Source organism: Gavia stellata, chromosome 36 (assembly GCF_030936135.1).
Source record: "Gavia stellata isolate bGavSte3 chromosome 36, bGavSte3.hap2, whole genome shotgun sequence".
Classification (NCBI taxonomy): domain Eukaryota; kingdom Metazoa; phylum Chordata; class Aves; order Gaviiformes; family Gaviidae; genus Gavia; species Gavia stellata.
Window position 1 is genome coordinate 151569 of NC_082629.1, and position 23718 is coordinate 175286.

Consider the following 23718-nt stretch of genomic DNA (forward strand, 5'->3'; position numbering starts at 1 on the left):
CTACAGAGGCTCTGTGGAGCATCGCTTTGTTTTGACATGTCAACAGTGGTGTTAACTGAGTGTGAGCCAGGAAAATAGTAGAACCTCTATGTAAGTGAATGGGTCTCTCCAAGATGTAGCAGAGTCTTCAGCTGCAAGTCAGAGTGGTGCCAGGGGTGAGGATTTAACTTAGACTTCAGAAACCAGCCTGTTCCTTTCAGGCCATGCGGGCAAAGTTTTCTGTTTTGCTTGGCAAATAAATTAACCAAAAAAATCCATTTTGATGGAGCAACAAAGATACTGAGAACGTGACAAATACTTTCACAGTACTGTAATAGTTTGTTTTCTGCATCCTGAAAATGTTTAATGACAGTAGTCTCAAAACAGTAAAGACTTCAAAGCCTCTTTAATGAAATGTCACTCTTGTTTCCTGGGAATGTTCAGTGGTTCCTTACCTGGCTTAGTTTCCCCCCCAAGTTTCAGCAAAGCCTGAACCTCCTGGGGAAGCAGTTGGCTGAATACAAACCCGTACCCTGGCATCCTTGGCCAGACAAAGTCCTGGTCTTGCTTCTAGGTATTTTTTTATACTGGGCATTCATGTAAAAATGTATTTCTGGCTTTGTGCATCAGGGAAGTGTTGGGCACCTGATGCCCAGCCGGCTGCTGAGCCCCACAACCAGTCTCCCACACTGGGGTTTATGCATCAGCCTCCAGCGCTGGTTTCTGGCTCTGTTTTTTTCTTAGCTGGTGTGTTATCCCTAGCTCTGGCTATTGCTGTGGCTAGTGGAAGGAAGGAGGCACTTTGGTGCTGCAACGCTGGGGGAGAAACCTGCCACTGTACAGACACTGAATGTGAGTGACTAAGGCTTTCAGCGGGAGCAATCGTCCTCCAAAGCCTTTTCCCTTCTGCCAAGTCCTGATGAGCTGTGAGTCTGAGTTTTGCAAGTTGGCGAGACAAAAAGGAAAGTGATAAAGCATGAGAAAATACTTCAGCAAAATACTTCCTACTAGTCTCTGAGTGGTTACTGAGGGTATTTGAAATAAATACAGCCTTAAAAGCAAAGGATGCTCCTTTGGGCTCAGTGTAAAGGAAAAAGAGCAGATGCTGTGCCCGTTTCCCTGTACGGGCAGATAACTTTCCATGCTCTCACTTCTTCCCCTGGAGCCTGGGTGCTCCTCCTGCACCCCACACCAGAGGTCCCAGCACTTGTGCAGCCACCCCACGGTCACTGGGCTGTGGTTTCAATGGCTGTTACACTAATTTTCAGGATGACTCGCCCAGTTTCCTTTAAGCTGAGTTATATTTGGGGAATGGCAAACCCCTCCAGAGGATGCTCTCCCCTTCGGACAGTTGTTTTGCTTCTAACAGATGTGTTTTAGCTTCCCAGCTGTGTGCTGCTTTCCCTGAACACAGCTGTTGAGCTGCTTGTGCAGGGCCCTCGGCCAGCTACGTACGGCTCCATCCACGCTTCGCCATCAGCCACCTGCTTTGGGAAGCTGCTGCTGGTCCCCGGTCCACATCTGCGAGGCTCCGGTTAGTCAGACAGGGCTGGAAGCCAAAGCTGGAGACATTTCCTGCTTGGAGTCAATGACTCTTCCAGTCACAGTGATGGAGGCCGTGCAAGTGCTGCGTCACTAGCCCGCTGCGCGCCGGTGGGAGACGGGCCGGCCGCATCGCCGGCTGTGCCGCAGGGATGTACCGAGGGGGAGGCATAGCACCACCTCACCTTGGGCTGGGTCTTCCCGGCACCGGTGGCCAGGAGAAGTGAATCACCCCTCTGGGTAAGGCAGGGAGGGGGTATGCAGGGGCAACCAGCTCTTGCCCTCTGCCTTGCCACGTCCTCCCGGATTCCCAGGTACGAGGGATCTATCGCAACCCTGGCCTAAATAACAGCTGCTGGTAGGGAGACTGGAGCCGAGCTACCAGCTGCAGCACTTTACACGGCAGTCAGCTGGCTTATTTGTCCTGTTCTTCCCTCTCGGTGTCTCCTGCAGGTGAGCTTTTCCCATGTCTTTAAACCTTGGCCATGGTGGTTTCTGTGCTGCTTCATCATCTGGCAGCGTCCCAGCGGAGGTCTCCAATTGCTAATTGCAATCATGGAGCCTTCCCTGCCAGCATCTTGTGGCTGTTTGAGCTTTGCTGCTGTGACAGCTCCCTACAAACCCAAAAAAAGGATCATCTGAAAGTTGAAATTTCCTGACCGATGCATGGATTTAGTGCCTTGGGAATGAGGTGAGGGGAAACCTTAGATTTAGCGAAGCACAGCTGCTCAGAGCCAACCCCGGGGCTTTGCTGGGGCGACAACTGAGTTGTTGCAACTTTGCTATAACCAGCTACAAAACTGGTTTGACCTTTCTAGTGTCTGCTCAAAAGAGGTCAGCGCTTCTAAAAGAAATTATTTTGCTTCTTCCAAGAGGTGAAGGCTAAATGTCAGGTTTGATGAATGAGCGACCTTTCATGGGGGTGGAGGGAAACTCCCGTGCACGCTCCACCCCGCGCACCGACGTCACTTCCATTATGGGGCTGAGTAACCTTTTCCAAGAAGTCAGAGATGGTAGGGTGAAACAGCGCCGTCATCCATGTGGGAATTGCAGCTGGCACAGACTTATTACTCTCTAATGAATGTTGGTGAACAAATCATGTCTTGCTTTTTTAATTGAGAGCTGGAGAAAGCAAAAGGCATGACGAGGGTGGGGGGAGACCTCTCCTAGGTTGACTGGTTGCCCTCAGCACCTGATTTCCCCATCCTGCCTTGTGATGCTGGAGGTGTCAGCATCCCCATGCGTGGTCCTGGGAAGGTGTGGTAGAGCAGGGAGCAACACAAAGCACTGGAGAAGTATTAAACAGTGCATCAGGATGTCTGTATGGCAGGGAGAAGGTTTGCTGAGGTCTCCACAGGGTCATCACCCAAAAGCAGCCCTGCTGCTTGCAGAGAGATGCCCGTCATGACCAAGGGAGCAGCTTCCAGTTTGGGTGCTTGGTGGGTGTTTTGCCATGGCCCGGTATGCAGCGGCTGTCTGTACTCCTGGAATCCAGCCCTCCTGGAATCCAGCCCTTCAGGAAGGTGAGCCTGCTCGGGGCTGTCTGCGCCCTACTTCCCCCTGTGGACCTCGAAACCTGGTGGGATGGAGGCGGATGCTCAGCAGGGTGCTTGGGAGCTGGCCTGAGCATGTTTCTGCCAAGCACGGGTGGGTCTCGGGCTTATCCCGGATCCAGAAGCTCCACTGTGCGCTGCTTTCCCAAGGGGAGATCCCCAAGTGCTGCTCTCGGCTGTTCACTTCTGACATGACCCTCGGTGGTAGCTCCAGCACCGTCCTGCAGCGCAGCACTCGAGGAGAAGAAACCCTCTGGCTGGAGGCATGTTTTGTGAGCTGACCAGCCGTGGGACGTGGTTTGCGTCCGCAGCCCTCCTTGCTTTGGCCCTACATTGTGGCACCTTCATCATTTAGGGCTGTGAGTTTGTGTTGAACAGTGGGGTGACCCACGGGGACAAGCCAACCCATTGCCCTGTTGTTAATACAGGTTAGCCAGGCCTCGAGGAGAAGCTCAAGGAAGGCAAAACACCTTAATAAAACCTTTTCCTAGTTCTGTCCCAACACCGTGTTAGCCCAGCGCCAGTGTGCTGCTTCCCATCTGTGAGTGGAGCTGCTGAAAGAACAAAATTACATGAGGAGGGAGGAAAAACTCCACGTACTCGGCTCTCAGCGCTGCAGTGATCCCATTGACTTTGAGCGTCCATGCTCTGTTGAATGAGGACCCATGTTTATAGCACCCATTTGGCTCTGCTTTATGCCATCCCACGCAAGCCGGCGGGTCTCATGCTGCTGCACCCTTGACAGGCTGAATTGTAAAATTTAAATTTATAGGAAAATATTACTGAGGTTAAAGGAACGAGCTGAGCGCCTCTTGCCATCTTCTTTCCTTCCTGTGCCCTTGCTCTCACTGAGGGTGGCTGCTCTGTTTGCTGGTGCGTTCCTCCGGCTCCCTTAGCAACCCACCGGCACGCAGAGGGTGGCCAGGGCATTGCGATATCTCCTCCTGGATCTGCGGTGAGGAGGTGGTGTGGGAACCAGACAAGTGGTACCCGAGCTGGCAGGCTATTTTGAGATCACCCCACCCCGGGCATGGTGCTCGTGTCTCGCCAAGGGGCTGGAGCGAGCCGTGACTGGGGCATGCAGTCGGACGTTGTCTTTTGACTCATCGACCTTGATAAGTTTTGAGCTGTCTCGGACAGTGTCCTGTCTGTCTTTTTAATTGCAGGTGGCTCCATGTCCCAGCTCCAGACTTCCTGGGAAGTGCACCAGCAGAGCGTAGCCTATATTCCAGATACAGGTAAACGATAACCCTCCTCTGTGGAGAAGACGTTCTCCTTGGGGTTGTGTCTGTCTTTTCCTGGGAGCTTTCTCCAAGAAGCGTAGGTGACTGAGACTGCTATCTAAAGGTACTAGGACCGTTGGCTGGGCCAAGTTTCAGGTGCCGTACAGGTGAAACCAAGATCGGAGAAAACTCCAAGTGCCTGGAATTGCTTTGGGAGCTATGCACCCCCAGGTACTCCGGGGACATCACTTGCCAGCCGTAGGGCCTTTGGGCTTTGTGTGCAAGCTCTGCAGAGCTGCTCTCCCCTGGCAGGGGATCAAGAGGACTCCAGGCTTTACTGGGATCAAGTAACAGCAGTCTCATAGACTTACAGGGAGATTTAAATTGTAGGGTTGTCCTCTTGCTTTTTTCTGAACTCACTTTTGCTCCAGACTCACTGTCTGGAGTTACTGAGAGAGTGATAAAGAGTATTTTACACAGGACAATTCCAGCACCAGCTAAAAGCCTTTCAAAAGCAGGCTAGACACAGCTAGGCAGCAGCTATCTGCAGTGCCTCTTGAGAAAACATTTAGCCATACTTAAAACAAACAAACAAACAAACAGCTTGTTTGTATCTCTTGAATCAACTTAAAATTTTTCATCCCGGGATGTGCCGAAGGGGTAACTCTGTCCTGTGTATGGGGAGACTGAGGCACAGGAGCTGCTGAGAACTCGCAGGGTAAGCTGAGCTATGAACACAGCCTGTCCTACACGACTACCAAATGGTGCCATCTGAAACTGCAGTCTCGGTGTGGTCTTTACCAAGATTTGGCACCATGAAAACCTCTAACCTTTATTTTCCCAATGATTTTAGATACTCAATCTTTCTAATAGCAGACAGACTTCTGCCAGTGGATATTGTAAGCCAGGGAAAGTCTATTAAAAGCTCCATTTTAATATTCATTTCAGCGATCTGCGTTAAGAGGACTATTTCCTCCCTCCCTTGTTTACGTCCCTGTTGAGGATTTTTTTAAACAATGTTCGCTTGAGTCGCGTTTGGGATTTTTCTCACTTACGGGAGCTGGCATGAGCATACCGGTGCCGCTTCCTGTCAGTGCACAAGGGAAATTCTGTGCCAGCGTATGGGCGGCGTGACCTCTTTCCCTGTGGTTTTGCAGCATCGATCTGGGTGAATTCTGGTTCCTTCGAGGCTTTCTGAAAACAAACGCGAAGGAGTGTGGGGAAAAAAAACACGATCTGGTTTTGGGGTGGGCTATAGCAGTTCTCTCACTGAAGTGCAGCAAACTACTGTGAGCATGTTCTGTGGTGTGTTTAAGGCTGGGGGTGTGGAAGAGGGATCGGTCCTGTTCTTACTGGGTAGGTGAGCAGATGTGTACGTGCACTAAAAACTAGCCAGAACCTGCTTTTTGGTGGTGTTAGTGCACAGAGCAAGAGGGAACGCAGAAGCTTTTCTTGACAGATCGTCTTGAAGCCAAGGAAAAAATCCTTTATTTGCATCTAATTTGCCTTTTGTAAAGCTTTACAAAATAAATACCTGGCTTTCTGTGCTCTCCCAGACATGGAGACCATGGCTGCTAGCACATCGCTGCCCGACCCAGCCGGCGAGTTCGACAGGAACGTGCCCCGTATCTGCGGCGTCTGTGGGGACAGAGCCACTGGCTTCCACTTCAACGCCATGACCTGCGAAGGCTGCAAGGGCTTTTTCAGGTGAGTGAGAGTCTTTGGGGAGGAGGAATCTTACTCCATAACCAGCCAGCCTTGAGGAGCAGGCGATCTGATCCTCAGGGTGCTGCCTGGCTGCTGTTCCAGTTACCTGCATCCCTACAAAGCTGGGCTGCAGACAGCCTTGCCAAACCCGTGCCCACATTGCAGACAGCTGACATGCTTGCAGATCTTGATAACAGAGAGATCACAAACTATTTCCCTTCTTGTGGCTTGCTGTGGCACCCTGCTACGGGGAAATAGGTTGTTTTCCCCTTAGCTGGAGATTTCCATCTGTGTGGGAGCCTCGCAGACTTCCACGTGCTGCATAGGCAGGAGTGTAAGACACTCTAGCACACTATGGGTGACAGCTGGGAAAAATACACCTGAGACTAGCAGTCTTTGAAAACTAAACTGCTACGATGGCCACAAACTTCTTTTCTTTAACGCAAGCTGCCTCTAATGTCTGCTCTGAAGCTCTGCATGCTTGTGTCGTCTGCCCACCTGCTGGAGTGGGCACCAAGCTCTTTCCAAAACCAGGCAGACTTTCACTCTGGCTCTTGGGGGGATCTAAAGTCGCTGTAGGCTGTATATACAGGTGTTTTGAGGCTTTTTTCCACTGTCAGATGGGAGTCTTAAGTGGTCTCAAGCTGGTCCTCAGCAAGGCAGAAACATCTCTGAAAGCTGCCGGGGTCTCCGAGTCTGGAGAGTTGCAGGTTTGTGGATATTTGTTAGCGGCTCGGTTTTACCCCTGCGTCTGACGAGGCGATGCTCCTGTACAGACGGTGCTGAACCATTCACGTGGGAGTTCGGATCGCTTGCACCAAGTGAGAGAATGACTAAGCGCTGGTGAAATGAAGCAAGATAATGACTGGCGTGGGACTGGCTTGCTCAAGTATTTTGCACTGTAATGAGATGGTGGCACAGGTGGCTGTGGGATTGCAAACACCAGAGCGCACAGCTGTACACATTGAGCTGGGCTGTTACAGCAACCAGAGCTTGAACTCTCACAGTAAAGTCATAACTCCTCCTCTTGCAGGAATTTCGGGGCTAGATGGGGGTTTTCACATACCACAGTCTTGCAGTCTGTTTTTGAATGGGGCGGCTTCGAAGCCCGGCCAACCTGAGTGACAACATTTTCCTCAATTACTGCCGCTAAATGAGTAACTCTTCTTTCAGGTGCTCTCTTCTGTGCTCTGATCTGGTGTCCCCAACCTTCCCCATCCCCGTTGTGGCCGCAGAGGCAAGGGTCTGGTTTTTGACCTCTGAAATGGCCAGTGCTGCTTGATGAACCCTTCCTGGGTGCGATGTGGCTCTTGCAGTGACGATGTGAGCCCTGCTGCTGCGTTTCCCCATCTCTATTGTCACACCATTGTAATCATGCAAGACATACAACTGTGACAGTATTTCTGAGCAGACATCTTAATGATGTGAAAAGCTGTCATCTTCAGCTAGCCCTTCATGCCCCATATAAAGCCTCTATTTTCAATTTAAGGCTCTTACTACTTTTTTTTTTAATCTTGCTTTCCAGGCACGCTCTCCCCAAGCTAGGTCTTGGTGTGTTCCCTCTTGCTTACACAGGCTTGTTTACATGCCATTTTCAATCACTGAATTAATTAATGTTTGCTGATGCCACGGTATCTAAGTGCTTTCTGCATTAAAATACAGCAGCACTGCCACGGAAGAGCCTGGACCCCTAAAACTCTCCTAGAAAAGCTATGCATCCCTTTGCCAGCACCTTGGGGTTTATAACAGGCTGTGCTTGTGTGCACTTGCTGTTTTACAACTTTCAACTTGCGATCCCTGAGCGGGTCTTTGAAAAAATCACTGCGCTGGTATCAATTTAGGGTGGCGGATTACGCTTACCTGGGAGGTCGGACTCACAGCCTTGGCTGGAAGGGGCTAAAAGAGGGCGAGCGGCTGCGAATATCGAACTGCAGCAGCAAAACCTTGGGAAGGTCTCACAGATTTTTTTTTTTTTGAGTGCGCTCAGGCTGCAGACACGACTTAGTCTCCTCTGCAGGCTGGACCAGGACTGGTTCTTCTGTAACTGGAGCCTTGTGCGATGTAGCGGAGGGATGCAGCAAAATGCAGGCTGAGCCTTAGCTCACTGGGGTGACAGCAGAACTGCCGGAGGACCCTGGGTGGGTCTCACCTGCCTTGGACATACCTGTGTGACACGATTCCCCGGTGTGAAGTCCCCCAGGAGGTCCTGGGTTTAATGACTCTGTAAAAGGCATTAGCAATTTGCCGTCACCTCTGGGTGCTGAGACATGCACGTAACCTGCAGCACAAACAGGCGTGAGGCAACCTTTGGCCGGTTGCTTCAAAGTCCACTGTTTACTAATGATGCCAACGGCAACAGTAGCCTTTTATTGAGCTCTGCTGTTTGCTCAGGAGCTCTTAAAAAGCAGTTAAGCCCGAGTGATTTATTCTGCTGTGACTTGGCTGAAGCATCCACGGTTTCTCTGGTTTCTTCTGCAGTCCTAGTTTTCCCCCAGTGCAACGACACTGGGCATTAGTAGCAGAGCTGCTTGGAAAGGCTCTGGGTATTTCAAAACCTATGAAGTCTCCACCCATCCTGTCTGCATCACTGCATCTTCCACTCCTACAATCCTCCCCAGTTCTTTGCCATGTTCTATGTGAAACTTTTAAAATAACTCCATCCCCTCTTCCTCCTTCCCCAGAGGTCTCAAGGTATTTCAGGGCAAGGTGCCGTTGTCTGGAGGGCTCCTGGGATCAGAAATGGGGGATGGAGCTGGCAGGATTTGGGGGAGAAAATGCAAACGTATGCAAAACAGGTGCCGGAGAGCTGCAGCTCTGCTCCTGGTGTTGACTTGGCTGTTGGTGTACCAAGGGGCTTCCCTGGGTGGCTGTGTAGGTGTAATGGGGGAGAAATAGGGGATTATCCTACCCCAAAGGGTTTGTGATGGCTGTGCGAGGTGGTTCTGCTGCAGCCTTGGTGCAAAAATGACTCCTCGTGTATTAGCCATGCGGTGGGTGACAGAAAGGACGTGCCAGGAAGGCCACCGAGGGGTTTGGTTATGAGTAGGGTAGCTTTCAGGAAACAGTATTTCACAGGTTCTGCAAGCGTGAGAGTTGTGTGTATTGAAAGTCCATTTTGCTAATAAAAAAACTCAGAAGGAGTTACTTTGAAGAGCAGTCCTGGCTGGTAAAGGGGAAGGACTGAGCGCAGCACTGCTCCTGCCACGTGGTGCAGGTCCGGTCCGGGCTTCATCCTCCCTCTGGTGGGGACTGTCGGGCTGCTGTTCACCATCTGGCTTTTATGTAACTTCACATTTCTGATAACATAAAAGCCATTTCATAGAGGCACTGGGGTTTGCCTTCTCCTCAGTGTGCTAGGTAGGGCTGTCGGGCGTGTGCCCACCGAAGACCAAGGCGGGAGCTCAACTGCTGCAGTCGGCGGGTGGTTAATGATCAGCTTTCCTGGCTTGCAGAGCTGGACTTAGGCAAATCGCAGTCCTCACTGTGACGGGAGTGCTCTCTGGATCTGTTGGGCAAGACAAAGCCAGATGGGCTCCTCCTGCCCCCATGAGACGGGCATCCTGCAAGCACCGGTGAGCAACGGATGTCACTGCTTCACGCAGAGCAGCCTGTGCTTTGCAATGTTGGATTTGCATGTAGCAAATGGTTGTGTCGGAGAGCACGCATGGGAATGCTGTCCCTATTTCCCCCGCCGCCGCCAGGTACAGCCACCCTGACCTTGGAGCACATGGCTCCCTGCTCGGCAAACCCGAGCTTCCCTTGCTGCCGGCCGTGGCCGTGTTTACTCTCACCCACAGGCTGGGTTTGCGCAGGGAGGGATCTCGTTATTTTTAACATTCGGCAGCCTGCCTGGGACATGGATCTTAAATGAGCCTTGAAATGGCTAGTTCTGGAGCTTTATAAAAATACACCAGAGCCAGACGGCGTGAGGTCCTGCCGTGGGTCCGACGGCCGCTCCTCTACACTGCTGGTGTAACTCAGGGCCCCTCGTAGCCATGAGCCGTGGACCCTTGGGGCAACGAAGCAGCTATTGTGCCCAGCCACCGTTGTTCGAATAGGCTGCAATTTTCATACCAAACCCATAATGTTGGCTTGCCCTTGCACACAGGACATCTTTCCCCGCCCGAGGGCCTCGTCTTTCTCTAGCTTGTTTGTGCATTCCCCAGCCTTGCCCTGGGCTGCAGGGGAAAAGATGAGCTGCCTGCCTGCCCCAGATGCTCAAAAACAGAGTCGCTCATCGAAACTGGGAGATTTCGGGGTGTTCAGTTCCAAATAATGATTTGCCCCTGGGCTGAGCAATGTTTGTCCCCATTCCTGGGACAGCAAAGGTCCTGCGGGTCTTGGTGGAAGGGGAAAATCCAGAGAAAAGCAATAAACTGAGAGCCAGCTGCTGGGGGAAACAGGAATTTCTTAGTGTAAGGCAGGTTATGGAGGGCTCTGCCGTCCACCTCTCCTGTATTAATCTTCCTAAATGCATTTATTCATCTGTGAGGTGAAGGGAGAGTAAAGCCTCTTTGTTTACATCTCCCTTTCTAAAATAGCCTCTAATTGCATGCTACGTGCCACTCGGGTCTGCAGCCCGAGAACATATTTTATATTTATACCCTATAAGCGCAGGCTTGGCGCCGTTCCTGAGCTGGAGGGGCCCCTCTGCCATCGCCCTCTCAGCCTGTAGTCACCCATTTGGTACGTCCACGTTGTTTGCCTGTGGAGCGCAGGGGTCGTGCACCATCAGCTCGGCTTCGCGGAGGGATTTTATTGCTAGAAGAGCGACTCTTTCTAGTGGGAGGCTCTTCACACCGGTGCTGAAATACAGCATGAACTTGGTGGCAGATTTCTCACTGTTGTACCTGAATTGCATCTCAGCTCTCGTTCTGTGCTGCGTTTACCTCTGAACATCCTCGCTTTGACTTTCCAGCCCAGAGGTACCCTGGGCTTGGTTTTCCTCCATTCAAAATCACCTTTTCGTTTAAAGCGAGCGGCACCTTTAGAAATAGTTGCAATCCCAGAGATAGCTTCGGTCGCTGATGGCAGATCGTTGAGTAACTTTCTCCAAAGCAAAGACGCGGCATCTCCGAACGCGGAGGAGAAACCGCCCTTAATGGACCAGCTCAGCTATGCCTGTAATGTGTCATTAGTGGATATCGCGCAGGATGGCCCTGCAGAAAGGCGAGTTTTCGCTGGGAGCTCTGACTTTGACCCTTTGTACTTGGAAGATTTACAATCCCGATTGCAGCAGCGGATTAACGTGGCACGGTGTGGTTTTGGTGGAAGAGAGGGTTATTATGTTAAGTGTTGTTTCTCTAGTATCCTGCAGTGAGATTTCTTTCTCCTGCACACACAAACATGCACTCCAGCCAGTTATTCTAGCAAAGCCAGCCTTTAAAGGCTGGTAAATGTTTAATAACGCGCGCTGCTTTGGTACATGCTGGCCTCCACTCTGGTTTCTTTTGCTGCTGGTAGGGGTTTCTCTGCAATCCTTCCACCCTTCTTTTGGCCTTCAAAATACCTGTTCAAAACCAGAAAGCTGTTTAACCGGTTGTTGAACCCCTCAGCTGTGTCCTGGTAAGAAGGTCTCCTTTTCCATGCTGTCCAGCAATGCCCGAAACTCTAAGATCAAACCTGTAGGTGCACCCAACGAGGTACAGTCTCTCCAACTTAATCTTCTTGAGTGACCAGCTGAGCTGACCAGATTCAGGTCAGAGATGCTTCCAGCGTCCTCTTAGCAATCTCTCTCCAGCAGTTTGCTGTCCAGCGAGCTGGATTTGGGCTTGCTTCTCCTCCCGATGTTTGGAGCAGCCTCTTGCACAGTCAAAACGGTGTTGATTTGACCCAAGACATTTTTTTCCCATTCCTCTCCAGGAGAAGCATGAAGAGGAAAGCGATGTTCACGTGTCCCTTCAACGGTGACTGCAAAATCACCAAGGACAACCGGCGGCACTGCCAGGCCTGCCGGCTGAAGCGCTGCGTGGACATTGGCATGATGAAAGAGTGTGAGTATGCAGACACGCATCCCGTGGGGAACAGCCCGGCTTCATGCTGCGATGTCCTTTTCCTTGTCAATTAACACGCGGCGCAGAAAGCGGGCACACGAGCGTAAAACCTGAAAGCCCTGCAAGGATTCGAAGAGGATGCAAAGGGCAGGGGATGTGGTGGGTAATGATTGAGAGGAGCTCGTTTGATGATTGAGGCTGTTCCTGTGGTGGTTAGCGATCTGGGGAGTTGCTTTTATCAGAGCCAAGTCGCCTTTGCTGGCTCTTGGGGGACATCAGCTCAGCGAGAGCATCCGGGGCTGTTTCTGATTAACTCCCGGTTACATTGAACTTACTCCCGTTCTGCCTGTGCAGTCATCGTCCTCTCCAAGGCATTTTTGCATGCTCCTCGCTGCATCCAAACAGGGAGAGTTGAAGGAGCTTCCCCACGGTGACAGTAATTTCCATTAGCGTGGAACTGGTGTTTTGCTCTGCAACATCTCTTGGGCTTTTTTTTTTTGGGGGGGGCCCTTACTCTTGCCACGTGGGTCTGTCCATCCAGCCACGTGTACGGCAGAGACTTAAGTAAATAGCAGAGGGAAGTAAAGTAGTTTTTGACCCAATCCAAACAGACTAATGTTGTCCAAATATTTATTTTCTTCAACTATATTTATAGATAAGCAGCTTTTAAAAATAAAATCTGTTTGACACACTTCCTCCTACGTACACACGCTTTCCACGTCCTAAGTCTTCAGGAGAAGGCTGGTGTTCGCGTAGCGTTCAAACCAAAATAACAGCCTTCTGCTAGGAGACATTGCAAACAGGACGTCACGGCGAATGATTGATGGACCTGAAAATTTGGAACATGGAAGTGGTGCTCATCTCCTTACGTGGTGAGCAGAGAACAAACAGCGTCTGATGTCACAGGGTGCCACCAAAGCACCTGGGTCCTCCAGAAAGTCAGAACTTGTAGGCGTTTGCAGGAAAAAATGCCTAAATTTCCAATTGTCCCAAAGATCGAGCAGATCCCTGATGAAGAGAAGATCCCTGGATCTTATACTTTTAAACTAGCAGCCATGACCCATAAAGAGGGAGAAAACCACCACGTAATACACCATATGTACCCATGTTTTGGGTGAGTACGAGGACGTGCGAGCCCATGGTAGCTGGTCGGTGCGGTCCATTTGGCGTAGCCATTGCTAACGAGGAAAATGTGTTGACTTGCACTGGTTAATTACCCAGGAAGGGCCGGAAAATTCAGCGGCAGCGACGCATGGGGTGTTTGCACCCCAGCTGGGGTCAGGTCCCAGCGCTGTGCCAGGTCCCAGGGATGTGCATGCTCTCCGCAGGAGTTAACTTGTAAGCGACCCTGTTAACAAACTATTACTGGATTAACAAAACCTAACCTAAGGAGACTAAAAATAGCCTTCCTGTGGACTTTGCTGCTGGTTAAATGAAAGGGAACGAGGTGTGCTGCTGTTATTTTTAGGTCAAATCAGGGATCTTGAAGTTCTTGAGGGGCGTTTGTGTCTTCTCCAGGCTGTCGTTGAAGGTGACGAGGAGCCCCACAGGCAAGACTGGGCCAGTTTGACCCCGCTGCCGATGAGTCCGAAGCAGAAATGAGGGAGTGAGATGGGGATAAAGAAGAGGAGGAAGAGGGCAGACCCCAGCAGACCTTGTGCCTACGTTAATTTGGGGTTTGGTGCAGGCAGACCCTTCTCCATCCCCGGAGCGTGTGGTGTTTGGATGGCCTGGATGATTTTAGACATCATCTCCAGCCCAAAGCACGCAGGGCTGAGACCTGTGGCAGCACGGCCGTGCTGAGGGTCCCTTCCTGGACACACGGTCCAAGTTTGGGTGCAGCCGAACCTATGGACCAGACGCTGGGGTGATGGGCTGGAGGAGCCAGTGCTTGTGAGGGAGGCGCAGCAAGGAAGGGATCATGTGTATTCAAACTCATACAGAGCAAGAGCCCTGAGCCACCAGCGCTCCCCAGGGAGCTGGGGACAGCGTCGGGGCGGCCACTGTCCCCTGAGGAGGGACCAGGGAGGGGAGGAGGTGGAAGCTGGAGGGCAGCCGAGGTTACGGCTATAAGGCTGGAGCAGGATTTATAGCCCCGCCGCAATGCCTGGGTTCACCCCAAGCTGTCTGCAGCCAACGTTAGCAAATAGTTGTGGGTTTCCGCCTGTCTTATCTGCATGGGGTAAAGCCCAGGGCAAGCTTGCGGGGCTGCGTGGCGGGTGATCGGCGGAGGAGAAATCCACCTCGCAGCCTGAGCCGTGGCATTTGGAAACGCTCCTTTCGCCGCTCTCAGGAGCGGTTTCTCTTCGGATGGCTTCAACCAGGGCAGGTCTCCATCCTAGGGATGCCTTGGCTGCCCTGTCCTCTTGCTGCTGATTTTTCCTAGGTTGATGCTAAGCATGAATGTACTTTAAAGTGGGCGAAGGGTTCCTTGCTGGACTATCCTGCCTGCTTTGGCACTGTTTTGGGTGGCAAAATGCTGAAGTTACCCCTTCTGCCCTGCAAAATTCCCTTTTGCCAGCTGCCTGGAGCTCAGGAAGAGACGTTCGTCCCTTGGGGCTGTGATGGCCAAAGCACAGGGAATTAGATGGACCCGGGCTCCATAGCCACCTGTAGCCTTTGGGTGATTCACCTCTCTTAGTGTTTCTGCCCCTTCTCCCCCAACCTTTAACAGCTCTCCAATGTTCGCAGCGTATGCACGCAGGGACGGGGGACGGGTCGTCTGTCCTATACGGTCTAAAGGCGTTGCTGCAAAGCAGGAAGATAAATTATGCATCACCAAATCAAGCAGCCGGAGGGACCCACGGGCTCCCTGCGGCTGCAGCAGTCTGATGGCCTTGAATTTATTCTCTCCCCGCCACCTTATTTGCTGCTGGGGATTTTTTTTGTGCTTGTCGTGGTGCCAGTCAGCTGGGAATCAGTGAATCTCCTTGGGAGGGTCCCCAGCCGTGTCCTGGGGCAGTTTGTCCCTCTGCAGCCGGGTCCTCGGACATCGGTGAAGGCGGTTGCAGCTAATTCCCCTCCCTGGTGCCACAGCAAGGTCTATAGCTTGCCTGGGGTCAGCACCCCATGGATCTTCTCTCCCCTTTTCCAAGGAAAAGGCTTGCCAGGATCTGGTTGTAGTCACGAGCAGCTGGTGCTCAGCATCCTCACCACGAGGCTCGATTTATGATCTCAGTGCTGAAAATCCCCAAAGGGGAGGAGGAAAAAACCCAAACCATCATCTCGGAGCCAAGGAGAGGAGCAGAAACTAGAAGGAGATTGTGCAGAGAGAGGGGAATTTCCCGAATCGGTCAGGAGAGGAGCAGAGATGCTCAGGGGAGCAGGCAGCGCAAGGGCAGCAGTAGCCATCAGGGTTACAGACTGCGGGACGAGGGTGAGCAAGGAGGGAGGTTGCATTTCCAGCTCTCCTCCGCTTCCCCGAATAGGCGGGGATACTTAAAGTAAAAAAAGTCCCTGCTGCCCCAAACGTGGAATGTGTTATTCCCCGGCCCGGGAGCGGCTGCACTGCGGCGTTGTGCAACACCAGCATCTGGGACCCGCGCTGATACCGGAGACTGGCTGAGAGGCGAAGGAGGGAAGATTTGCTGCTGTCCAGGAAAACGTCGCTTGGCGGCGGCCAGCGTTCCGTTCGCAGGCTGGCCGGGAAGCTTCTCTGCTCCCCGCGGGCTCGAAGCACATGCTATAAACATCCAGCATCCTCTGTAATTAGAGCAGGCTTGGAAGCCGGCAGGGGCTGAGCTTCTGGAAAGCCCTCTCCGAAATCTGTGCAAGCATCGCTTTGGTTAGCCGTGTCTCAGCTGCGTCGGAGGGACATGACCTCCTTGGCAGGGGAGGAGCAGTAGCTGGGGGCCCTGCAGCTGCTGTCGCTCTCGGATTTGCTCCGGCGCAGGTCTGGGACCTGCGATTTAAATTGCTGCTGCTTGCCCATTGCTGCAAGCTTTCCTCCTCTCTGGTTTCCATGCAAACCCACGTGCTGCAGGAGATGCGTGCCATCCAGCCAGCCTGTAGCATCCCATTTACACCCCTCCTGCCATCGTGATTTTTGTTTTCCTGTTGTGCAACGTGGTTTTTCTGGCCGTGCCACCCCTTGTCGCAGCCCTGTCACCGCTGGCTGCGCTGCCGATAACACCTGCAGGGGTCTGGCCTTAAGAAATGCTCCATCTTCCGATGACAAAGGCGTCTCGCGGCGGTCGCAGCTGGGCTCTGGAGCAGGTCAGCAGGGCTGAAAGGTGCAGTTTTGGGAGAAGCAGGAGGGATGAATTAGGCTTTGCTCCCCAGCTTTAAAGGGTGCACGGCAGGTGCCTCTGGGAAGGCTGGATCCCGGGTATTTACTGTGTGAACCGCTGCAGAGCGATCCTGGGCATCCTTGGCAGTTAAGTGAGGTTGCAACGCCCTGCAGGGCTGCTCAGGGCATGATTCCCGATCTCAATACATATGCTTTGTCCCTACAGCATATTGAACTGCTTCTTTTGCTTCTTGACCCTCATCCAGCCGTGAATCACCCCAAAGCTGCTGCTGTGAGGGGTGTTTCTGCAGCCCTCTTGCGAACCAGGGGACACCAGCTCGGTTTCTGACTGCCACCACTGTTCCAGCGAGATCCCAAATGCCACCCCATCATGACAGCCGTGCCAGGCAGGCTGTCCCAGGGCAGGGGGACGACGACGGGGCTTTTTGCACCCCTGGAGCTGGACGGTGTCCCCAGCTCCAGCTGGGGCAGGCAGAAGCACCCACCATTCAAGCTTCAATGAAATACTCAAACTCCACCCAGTCAACACGTTTCATGCCTGATGTTTCCTAAAATTCAATTTCGCTTTATACTTGGCTGCTTTTTCCTCCCCTGACGGAGCGAGTCTGCCTCTGCGCTGCTCCACACCATCCTCCAGCACTTCCAAGCCCCTGGTTTTGGCCGCGCTTGCAGGGTTGTATCCTCGCCCGGTCGGCTGTATCCTTGTGTGCTGAGTAACCTCAGCGCTACCCTCGGTGTCTGCCGTGGCTTTCTCTGCTGCCCTTGTGGTGTCTCGCAAAGAGGTCCAGTGTCTGTCTGGAAGCGATGGACAGATATTATCCCAGCCTCCGCATGGACTTTGGGTCAGGGCAGCCCACAAACGCTCAGCCACGTCACCGGTTTGCCAGGAGTCTGTGGCTGGACGTCTCTGGCTCAGCGTTCGGGAGGAGATTGGATCTGGAGCGTGAGCTGGAATCTTGAGTGGAAGGTGCTGGTGTCAAGCCGCTTCCCGATCCCGTATCCCCCCTCGAGGCAGGCAGGGATGTGGTGGGCGAGATCCATCCTTCTGTGAGTACGAAGTAAATGAGTCGAATCCTTTTCCCCAGGACGTTATAAAGCAGGCGTGTCACTGCACTGACATCCCTCATCCGCGTTACCCTTGGTCCTACCAAAAAGCCGTTCCTCCAGCACGGCCAAAGTGCATTTCAGGTTTGCTGCTGTCTCGTGTCACCGGGAACGATTTCACCAGAAACAGTGGAGGTGGTTTTCAATCCGCAGTGCCGATGCCGGGCTGTGTCTTGGCTTGCACAGGTACCGCTGTGTCATGGCACAGGCGTTCACAACACCAGACAAGCTGGAAGGGAATCGCAACTCCCCTTTATCTGATTTTTTTTAAACACCTGCGGAGCTTCCTTTGGGTTTTGGTCTCCTGTGGGCTCCAGCAATTCCTATCAGAGCATGAAACACCAAACCCGGGATGTGCTGCCAGCCAGAGCCATGGCCCGTTCCTGTCGCCGTTGCTGGCAGTTTGGCAACGGATTCACAGCAACGTGCAGCCTACGTGCTCAGCTGAGCCTCAGTGCAGCCGGCAGCCCTGGAACGTACAGGGAAACTGGATGTTTCGTTGCATAAACCCTATATAGGGAAATGTGGTCACCTTAGGGGATAGTACCAGGGAGCACAGACCTTGCCAGCGTTTGTTCCCCCATGGAAGTGATGCTTTGGGAAACACTCTTGCTTTTCAGCTCCTACCAGACTGAGAAATGCTGCTGCCTCGCTGTTCCAAATGTTTGCAGGCTGGATTTCCTAAAGGTGGGTGGGAAATCCCTAGGAGATTTCCCTTGCAGTCTTGCCTCAACACAGAAACATCCTTTTCTTTCCAATCCACTCTACGGATGCTTCCTAATTTCGGATTGATTCACTTGCAGGATCTGAGATTTGCTTGGTGTAGACACCTGCAATAATCCCTTCCAAAGCCCCAGTGCTTGGAACAGACTGTGCTGGCAAAGACTTCAAACACCATGGCCCCAGCCCAAGCGCTCGGCTCTCTGCCCCATCCTCGTTCCCAGCCCTACGTGGCCCTTTCCCCGCAGATGCTGCCTCATCTATGAACAGTTTCCCTTCTTGTGTGCAGCGCCCAGATGGATCCAATGCTTTTGTAATAATAACCGGACGAGAGATGGTAAACGCAGTCGCGCTGTCCCCTGCAGAGCTGCCCGTAACGTACCAATGGTGAGAGTGACCTTTCAGCCCGAGCTGGTCGTTCCTGTGCCTCCGAGATCTTCAAGTCCCCTCTGAGATTGCGCAAGTTTAAAAACGTATTGGAAAAATGCCATCGGCTAAAGGTGGCAGAAGGGAGCGGGGACTGCAAACAGCTCCTTGCCTCGAGGCCTGCAACCGTGGCTCCCGCTGCCCTTCGCCAACCTCTCGTCCCAAATTCCACCTCGACTTGCCCAGCGTCAAGTCTGTCTGCAACCCAAGGCAGGCAGAAAGCCGCCTATCATCAGATAACGTGCTTGGGGTTTTTTTTTTAATGACTAGTTAAAGGGCTAATAATATCTTGAGGAATGGGCTTTGCTATTTTTAGGACCCGCCGGTGGATGTGTATTAACTAGCGCTTTTGTGAATGTGTGACTTGGTTGTGGGATGGGGGGTTGCTACCCCAAGAGATGGTTGCAGCTCCCTGTTGCTTTTCTGCTCTTCCAACCCTGTGAGGGCTATTCAGGTCTTTCAGCTCTTTTTATAAAGGTAAGATTTGAGCCCAAATTGCCTGTGGGTACTCCCCTTCTCTAATTAAATGGGAGAAGCCTTGCATATCGCCTTTGAGTCCGACGCTTGGCTGCTTCCGAAGGCTGTCACCCATAATACAAGCCATAAATACCCAACCCTGGGAGTGGGGGTATGTCTATATGTCCCCTTAGCTTAAAAATACTTGCGATGCTGCAGAAGCGCTGCCGGATACCCAGCCTATCGCTGCTGCAGCATGGTAGCCGGACGCGGAGGCTGAGCGATGCCACATCAGGCTCCCTTTGTTGTCGGGTGCCGACAGCGGCGCAGCACCCGTGCCGGAGTGAGATGAACCCGCTGGCCTGAGTCTTGCAGGATCAAGATTTCTTTCACCTGAAAGCACAGAGCAAACAGCAAGGTTGCAGCGCAGAGCAGACATCTGGCAGTGCTGATGTGACCTTGTTGCACCTGGTCCTTGCCTGAAAGCACCCAAGTGGGCTATAAACTGTGCTGGTCTCGTAGCGGGAAGCCGTGACCCGGCAGTCGGGGACAGGAGCAGAACGGGGTTGATGCAGGTTTAATAATTGATTAGCAAGGTGATAGGGATGCTGCTGGGTGCTGGGGTTGCTTTAGCCCCTGTTTCCCTGTGCGTTTCTGACTCTTTCCCTGTCCCTGCAGTCATCCTGACAGACGAGGAGGTTCAGAGGAAGCGAGAGATGATACTTAAGCGCAAGGAGGAGGAAGCGCTCAAGGAGAGCCTGAAGCCCAAACTCTCAGAGGAGCAGCAGAAAGTCATCGACATCCTCCTCGAGGCTCATCACAAAACCTATGACCCCACGTACGCCGACTTCACCAAGTTTCGGGTACGTCTGGGGTGCGCCAGCCCCGATTCCCATGCACAGGACCAAGCAGTTCCTGCCCAGATGCACCAAAGCCATTTCATCCCACGACTTCTCATTACAGAGGAGTTAAAAATCCCACTACAAGAACCTTGATGCCATCGGCAGCAGGCGAACGCCTGCCATCAAATTGCTTTCCCAGCCCCAATCCTCATGTCTTGCTTTCTCTTCCAGCCTCCCATGAGAAGCAACCCCAGCAACAGGGAGGAAGCCAGGTCCTCCTCCATCCTCACCCAGGACTTGTCATCAGAGGACTCCACTGACCTCTTTGGCTCCGATGGCTTCAGCACGTTTCCAGGTACCATGCTCGCCTCTCCAGAGGTGACGGGGGTAGAAGTGCAACAGCTTTACCTAAGTCTGGCTGTTCAGACCCTTGTTTTACCTCTTCTGGGAAGCTTGTTTAACTGTAAGACCCTCCTGGAGGTGTTGCAAAGGCTTTTTGTGAGCAAAAAGCATTAAGTCCTTGGCTGGATCGTGGTCCTGCAGACCTCTGTGTGTCTGAGCCCTCCAGGACGACCAAGAGGAGTGTGAACGTGAACGCTGGGCTGCGTCGTCGCTGCTCTGGCTGCAGTTAGACTTGATTACGGCACAGGAGAGGAGTTAAAGGTTGTGGTGCAAAAATCTTGATGCTGTTGGCAGCCAGCGAACGACTGCTCTCCCAGCCCTGTTCCTTTATGTCCTGCTGTCTAAATGCAATGTGAAGCCCTCCTGGCAGGTTGGATCCCATTCCTGCCGCGGGCTTGCCCGTAATGTCTTGCCTACAACTGAGGTACCCTCTGACTGTCTCCCTCTCTCCAGAGTCTGTGGAGCCCCAGATGTTTTCAAACTTGGTCCTCTCCGAGGAGAATGATGAGAGCTCCTCCATGAACATTGACTTCTCCCACCTCTCCATGCTCCCGCACTTGGCCGACCTGGTCAGCTACAGCATACAGAAGGTGATCGGCTTTGCCAAAATGATCCCAGGATTCAGGTGAGGCGTTTGCTCCCAGATCCGATGTCCATGGCGGTTTTCCACTCTCGGGAATCCCATCCTACCCTTCACAGCCAGATCGTTTTTCTCTGTTTCATCTTCACAGCTGTCCCTCGGGCTCTGTTCCCTTCCCAGGTCTGTTCCTACTTTCACGTTTTCTGTCTCTCCTCCTCCCTGGGGTTACTCCTCTATTTTACTCTGATTCATCTAGACTGTCAGCAAAATGCTTGAGCTCCTAAGAAAGATGCTCGAGACCACGTGAGCGGTCCCATCCTGGTTTGTGAAGGACCTGAGGTCCTGTTTAACTCCAGGCTGGTGCCCGGGGTGCTGGGTGGTGCCACTCAGTAAATGGAGCTGCAGAAATACCTGCTGCTTAATTACATGGAAATCTGGGGTGAGAGAGAAGCTGGGGTGCCCCCAGCAACGGGACCGGCTTACCGATGGAGAACCTCATGCACGGGTGGCGTGGGCTGTTCCTTTGCTCGCCGGACAGGTCTCACATCACCCTTTTCCCCCTGCCCAGGAGCCTGGCAGCAGAGGACCAGATCGCCCTGCTGAAATCCAGCGCCATTGAGGTCATCATGCTGCGCTCAAACCAGTCCTTCACCCTCGAGGACATGACATGGACCTGCGGCAGCAATGACTTCAAGTACAGGATCAGTGATGTCACCCAAGGTAAAGGTGCTGCCGGGCACTATCCTGCTTGCTGCAGGCTAAGAACTGTCACCCCAGCCTTAAATTCAGGCGCAAAAATCCCATAATGAGTAGTCTGGAAGCAGGGATGCGTTGGCAGGCTGCACGGCTGCAGAAGACGGCGGCACCAGCAGCTCGGCAGTGCCACGGCTGGGCTGAGACCCCCGTCCCGGTGTCAACCGTGCTCTGTTTATCTCCCAAGCCCTGCATTGCGACACGTGTGCATTCTGCAGCTGGACCAGATGGCTGGAAAGAGCCGTTAACTCCCGAAGGAAAGCAAAGCCGGCACATGGCTGTAGCTCAGAGCTGTCTCCAGCCCCTCTGCCCTGCAACAGGGATTGAGTTCAGTTTGCTCCGAGCTGCCATGAGGGCTGGAAAGCTGCTGTGCCTTCCCACTGCTGCTGCTCTGCAGCCAGGAAGGCCTTCTGTTAGGAAACGTGGTGAATCCTGCCCTAAACCTCCCCCACTTTAGGATTTGGGGACTAGCACGGAGAACAAGGTGTGCAGGTGATATATACGGACCTTAAACCTCTCCCTGCACTTGGAAGGGCCGTAGATAACCCAGAGATGCCCGAGATCCTCGGTGCAAGGGCAGAGATCTCCCAGCAAGATCCCAGGGGAACCAGGCAGAGCGAGCGGCGTTTTGGGACCAGGCACGGGGCAGCTGGCACCCACTGAACGCAGGAAAGAGATCTGCTTGCAGGGAGGGCTCTGGGCACACAAGGTGGGGTTTGTGACACTTGTGCAGGACACGGGGCAGCGTGGAAGTGATGATAAGGAGGCAAAAAATGTCTGTAGGTTAATTGTCTTTACAGCTTTCAAAAGCAAAATCTGCTCCATAATCTGTTTTAGAGAAACTACTGGGGAGAAATGTACAATTAAAAACCATCGTGTTTTAAGCTGTATCAAAAGCCTTCTTCCACTGTCCTAGCTCTCTGCTGCGCTGAAAGAGGAGCCGCCGAGCTCCACGCTCATCCCTCAGCTGTGAGAGATCTTGTTCCAGAGCAGGCTGTGCTAAAGGTCCTTTTCTCTTCCCAGCTGGCCACAGCATGGACCTGCTCGAGCCACTCGTGAAATTCCAGGTTGGCTTGAAGAAGCTGAACCTTCACGAAGAAGAGCATGTGCTCCTCATGGCCATCTGCATCCTGTCCCCAGGTAGGAGGACACTCATCCCCCAAGGTCACTAACCTGCCAAATTTTGGCTGTGTTAAGGCACTTGTCCCCAAAAATGTCACCCTTCCCTGCCTCTCCATCGCGGCCATCTGGGAAAAGGGAAGGGAATCACCCTGCGTTGGTGGTGTTTCCTAGATCGCCCAGGCGTACAGGACACCTCGCTGGTGGAATCCCTCCAGGATCGCCTTTCGGAGATCCTCCAGACCTACATCCGCTGCAGACACCCTCCTCCCGGCAGCCGCCTGCTCTACGCCAAGATGATCCAGAAGCTGGCCGACCTACGAAGCCTGAACGAGGAGCACTCCAAGCAGTACCGCTGCCTCTCCTTCCAGCCCGAGCACAGCATGCAGCTCACGCCGCTGGTGCTTGAGGTCTTCGGCAACGAGATATCCTGACTCCGGCCGTGGGATTGAGCACCCACCGGTAAAGGGATAAGTCAGCCTGGCTTCCCCGAGGCAGCGAGCGGAGGGACGTGACCCCGGGAAGGAGTTTTGTACATAGATGGTTTGGTTTCACACTACTGGAGGTCCTGCTTTGTCTTCTCATCCACGGCGGTCGAGGTTCGCTCGCTGCCGAGCAGTGACAGACCCAGATGCGTGTGGTTTCCCCCCACCTCTGTGAGCAGCTTTTCCGCTTCCCTGCCGTCTGCGAGAGCTGACTTATCCCTTTATGGATATTTTGAGGCTGGGCTGCCTCGAATCACTTCTTTCTTGACCCGAAAAATCAGGCTGCTTGAAAGGAGAAGCGCTGGGGTGGTTTTGGGTGGGAAGGTGGACTCACCGTGTTGCTGAGCCGTCGGCGCCATCCTCTGCTCCCCTCCTAAAATCTGCAGCGCTCACCCCCCGCCCCCTTTCAAAAAAGGGAGATGCTGATTGAATTGCACCCCCCAAATCCCTGCCAGAAAATGCCGCGGGCTGCGTCCCCACGTGTGTGACCGGCTAAAACCCCTTCCGTGAGCCGCTGGGAGACTAGGAGGAGGCCGGAGCTGTCCGTGTCAGCCCCGAGAGGGGGAATTTGTCCTCGGCCCTCAA

General features: G+C 53.0%; 1 protein-coding gene across 1 annotated transcript; it reads left to right on the forward strand.

The window, feature by feature from the left end:
- The first annotated feature begins 5853 nt into the window (after window positions 1–5853).
- Window positions 5854–23082, forward strand: VDR (vitamin D receptor). The gene is made up of 8 exons (XM_059832832.1): window positions 5854–6004; window positions 11867–11997; window positions 19631–19815; window positions 20026–20149; window positions 20650–20821; window positions 21345–21496; window positions 22553–22669; window positions 22823–23082. Exons 1-8 carry the CDS (start codon window positions 5856–5858, stop codon window positions 23080–23082), a joined length of 1290 nt encoding a protein of 429 aa, XP_059688815.1. The 5' UTR covers window positions 5854–5855.
- Window positions 23083–23718: the final 636 nt, after the last annotated feature.